This window comes from Penaeus chinensis, chromosome 38 (assembly GCF_019202785.1).
Source record: "Penaeus chinensis breed Huanghai No. 1 chromosome 38, ASM1920278v2, whole genome shotgun sequence".
Lineage (NCBI taxonomy): Eukaryota > Metazoa > Arthropoda > Malacostraca > Decapoda > Penaeidae > Penaeus > Penaeus chinensis.
In genome coordinates, this window is record NC_061856.1 from 25,402,616 (window position 1) to 25,407,615 (window position 5,000).

At 38.0% G+C, this 5,000-nt stretch overlaps 1 protein-coding gene across 1 annotated transcript in view; it reads left to right on the forward strand.

Annotated features, from left to right (window-relative positions):
- The first annotated feature begins 4,655 nt into the window (after nt 1-4,655).
- Nucleotides 4,656-5,000, forward strand: part of LOC125045988 (zinc finger protein 628-like) — a 912-nt gene continuing 567 nt past the window's right edge. The window contains exon 1 of the mRNA XM_047643578.1: nt 4,656-5,000. This exon is cut by the window's right edge and continues 567 nt beyond it. Coding sequence (XP_047499534.1) covers nt 4,656-5,000 — 345 coding nt within the window.

Sequence of the window (5,000 nt, forward strand, 5' to 3'; positions counted from 1 at the left end):
ATAATAAAAAGATTTTTAATAATCTAAGATATACAAAAATCAAAAATTTTGAAAAAAAAAGAATTAACACACAAACAAAACGGTAAGATAAACAGACAGACAAAGGATTAACCGATATTCTGAAAACAAAAATGAAATCGGGAGATAATTTAAGCTTTTATCATATCTTTTGATAAACACACTCTTTTACATTTTCATCTCTCGTAAATAAAAAAGAGAAAAGAAATCAAAATTATGGAACGCATTTAAACTTGGGGATAAATTATCTATATAGAATTATGTTCATATATATGTGTATATATATGTATATATATATACATATACATGTGTGTGTGTGTGTTTGTGTGTGTGAAATGACACGAACAACCTTTGCAATATCAAAGACATTCAACAAATATAAGAAAAACGAAGGCGATGCCTCTGTTTTAGGGAAAACCCGCGGTTCCTGAAAATCAATGCGGTTGTTTGAATGGAGGAAAACAAAATAAATTAAAAAAAAAAAAATCTCAATTCAGAGAACAATTGGGAAGATTGATTAGAGTAATTAATTCGATGAACTCAAATTAAAAATGTATAGCTATAAGAATAATCAAACGAAAATAAATAAGATGAAAATATATATATATATATATATATATATATATATATATATATATATAAAGGTCGATTAAAAATAGAAATACGAGTAAATAAACATAGACAAAGCTAGATAAACTAAGGGATGTAAAAGTAATGCCATTATGTATGGAATTGTGTGATTTCTTGTTTGAATTTGACGTGATGTGTTATTTTTACGGAGATTCATGTGCGGACACATACGCGGGTGAGAATAAAAGTCAGAGGCTGTAATTCGGGGGCAGGCACGGATTTAAGCAATCTCTCTCTCATTCTCTCTCTCTCTATTTATCTCTCTCTCTCACTCTCTCTCTCTATCTCTCTCTCTATCTATCTATCGATATATCTCCCTCTCTCTTTATCTATCTCTCTCCCTCCCTCTCTCTCTCTCTCCCTCTCTCTCTATATCTATCTATCTATCTATCTATCTCTATCTCTCTCCTATGCTCTCTCTCTCCAATGCCCACACATACACGCACATGCACAACACACACAGATGCACACACACATGCACACACACACACACACACACATACGCACACACACACCTGCGCGCGCGCGCACTCCCAAACGCACACACATACACACACATGCACAACACACACACACACACATGCACAAACACACACATGCACAAACACATACAAACACAAACACACACACACACAAACACGCACAAACACACACACACAAACATACACACACACACGCACACTCACACACACACATAGACCTCGCCAAGGTACCCTCTCCGCATCAGAGGACTCGCCATTCTGAGAGCAGCAGCGGCCTCGAGAACACGTCTCCTGAGATCTTCCAAGAGCGAGATCAAGCATCGACTCTGCCAAGGCGGGACGAACATCCCGCGACGGAGGCGATCAGAGAGGAGGTCCCTCTGGAGGCGCTGCCCATGCCCCAGGAGCAGACGCTTCCTTTGCAGGACATTATGGCAGCTCGGGAACAGGAAGCTGCCGCCGAGTGCGACCTCGGGGACATGTACGATGAGTTCGAGGAGCTGGAAATGGTCGTCCTTGAGGAGGGCGAAGGAAAGGACGCGCGCTAGATGGATGCGCAGATCGTGACCCAGATGTGCCTGAGCCACGGCCTGCCCCTCCTGACCCCGCAGCAGTGCAACGCCGCCCGTGGCGAGAACCCCGCAGTGCTGGGCGAAGGCGCCTTCGGCCGCGCGCTCCTCAACGAGGAGCAAGGCCTGGTCGTGAAGGTCGCCCTCAACAGGGGATCCGCACCTAGTTTCCTCACGGAAGCGAAGGCTTTGCTGCTGCTTGAGGGCGTCCCTCGAGTCCAGCAGCTGGTCGGGATCTGCCCCGAGCAGCTGTCGTTGGTCACCAAGTATGCCGGAGCGACGCTGAAGTAACAGCTGAGGTCGCTGTCCCTGAAGCAAAGGGCGCTGATTGCACTGGAGCTGACCGAGACCGTGGAGGCCATCAACGCCAGGGGGTTCGAGCACGGCGACCTGATGCCAGGCAACATCTGCGTCGACACGAGCCACGACGACCCTGCGGTCACCATCATCGACTTTGGCGTCTGCAGGCGAACCGACGCAGCCGGAGACGTCGGATATTTGGCGGGCGTCGCCGAGACGCTCTTCTCGGAGGGCCGAAGGGCGCCCTCGCTGGAGGACTGGCTCGCCTGCGACGACGGCAAGGACCTCACGCTGGACCGCCTCTCGGAGGTGCTCAGGGATCAGCTCAGCTGGCAAAGCTGCCTCCCTGAGGACGAGCTCTCGGAGGAACTCAACGAGCAGCCCAACCTGTAGGACAGATCCGACTGTGACTGGCCCACTTGGGACGACGAAGAGTGAAACGAACACTCAGAGACGCTCGAGGAAAACTAGGAAAACTGCCCGACGAAGGACGACATGGAAGAGATCCTACGGCGGACGAACAATAACCCGTTGCAGGTCTGACCAATGAATAGTGATTCCTGTGATAGTGGGCAGGAAGGAGGGAAAAGAAAAGACACGGAGAAGCAGCATGGCAAATCCAAAGCTTAAGAAATAATAATAAATAAATGAATAGATAAGAAGAATTAAAATAATAGTGATAATAAAAAATATATAAAAAAATAAAAATAAAAAATATATAAAAAAATAAAAATAAAAAAATATATAAAAAAATAAAAATAAAAAATATATAAAAAAATAAAAAAATATATATTAAAAAAATGAAAATAAAAAAAACATATATATACATCTATATCTTAAACACTCTATCTATAGATCTATCTATCCATATATCTATATATCGACATGCATGTGTGTGTGCCTGTCTTTGTTATTAATAGACCAAATACTGTACATATGTCCACATGTCTGTATACACACATAAATACATATATACATAACACACACACACACACGCACACATATATATATATATGTATATATATATATATATATATATATATATATATAGAGAGAGAGAGAGAGAGAGAGAGAGAGAGAGAGAGAGAGAGAGAGAGAGAGAGAGAGAGAGAGAGAGAGAGAGAGAGGGAATGGACGTAAATAGTTGAGTTGCCATATACATTGCTACTGTAAGGGAAAACCGTACATTTGTTAAATGTACGTTTTGTTTAGATATGATCCTTTTACATAACATTTTCAACTTTTCTACGCTGATAATGCAGCGTATGATATTTTCATATAAACTTAAATGAAGTCATTTTCATGATCATTCCGCATTTTTTCGGGATTCAATATTTTCTGTAAAACAAAATGGAATTAAGGAAGGAAACGCATTTCTTACGAAATTTCATAATTCAAAATATTCTTTCTCCGCCCTACTCGTAATAGGCGTTTGATCTAATTATGATAGCTGACGTAACGTATCCTTTTATCCATAATCACTATAGGTTATTTACCTCTCATTTTCCCGCACCATCGGCTCATCGGGAAATGAAACTGATGATGATGATAATGAAAATAATGATGATGGTTATAGTGATAATGGTGATAATGATAGAAATGATGATAATGATAATGACAATGATAACCTTATTAATGATAATGATAACAATGATAATAATAAAAAATAACAAAAATAAAGATAAAAATTATAATAATAATAATAATATAAAAAATTATTAAAACAACAACAAACAAAAATAATAAGGAGAAGAAGAACATTAATAAAAAGGAAATTATGATAATGATACCAATAATAATAATAATAATAATGATAACAATGATTATAATAGTAATAATAATAATAAATATATACATACATAAATATGTATATACATATGTATATATATGTATATAAATATATATATGTATATAGTTACATATACATATATAGTAACAAGTGAATCTGATAACAACAATAGTAATGATAATAACAATAAAAATGATAGTAATAATAATAATAATAATAATGATAATAATAATAATAATAATAATAATAACAATAATAATAATAACAGTAATAACAAAAATAATAATAATAACAATAATAATAATAATAATAATAATAATAATAATAATAATAATAATAATAATAGCAATGATAATGATGATAATAATAATAGTAATAGTAATAATGATAACAACAACAATAATGAAATAATAACTATAATGATATGATTATTATTACTAGTATTATTATTATTATTGTTATTATTGTTATTATCAAAATAGTAATAACAACAATACTAATGATAATGTTAACACTGGTAACACTAATAGTAATAATAATGGTGCTAATAATAGTAATAATAATAGTAAAAATAACAGTAATAATAATAGTAATGATAAGAGTAACATCATTAATAATAATACTAATAATATCAATAACAATAGCAATAATAATATGGGTGATAACAACAATAATAATAATGACATTGGTGATATCGACTGTCAGCAATTTTGATCGGTCTCAGGTCCCTGAATCTGACTGAACGAGGAAGGAACTCGGGCGGTTATGTGACCTTGAGTCGTAAAGATCATCCTCAGGTCAGGAAGCATTCATAACCCTCTTCCTCACTCGTAGTCTTACCAGTGTTTCTCTCGTTCAATTCTCAAGATGGATCACTTCGAACGCAACTTTTGGGATCTGCCTGACGTGGCTGCCTCTCAGTATGGGTCTGGCGCGGCTTGTTATGCCTGGCCCTTTGGAGACGTCCTGGGGGTGTTTTCCTCGAAGGACATCATGGACCACTTACTAGGAGCGCCCTTGCCGACCCCGAAGAGACAGTGTGTTCGACCTGTGAATGGCCTCTCATGGAGTCAGCCAAGGCCTTTGTATACAAGTTACTTGACTCCCTTTGTTGAAACGAGACCATCGGATTTGGACGCTGCTCCATCGTTGACCTCTTCTCCGCCTCACGAAAAAAAGACGATATCACATTCGCCCGCTCCAGTGCCTCCT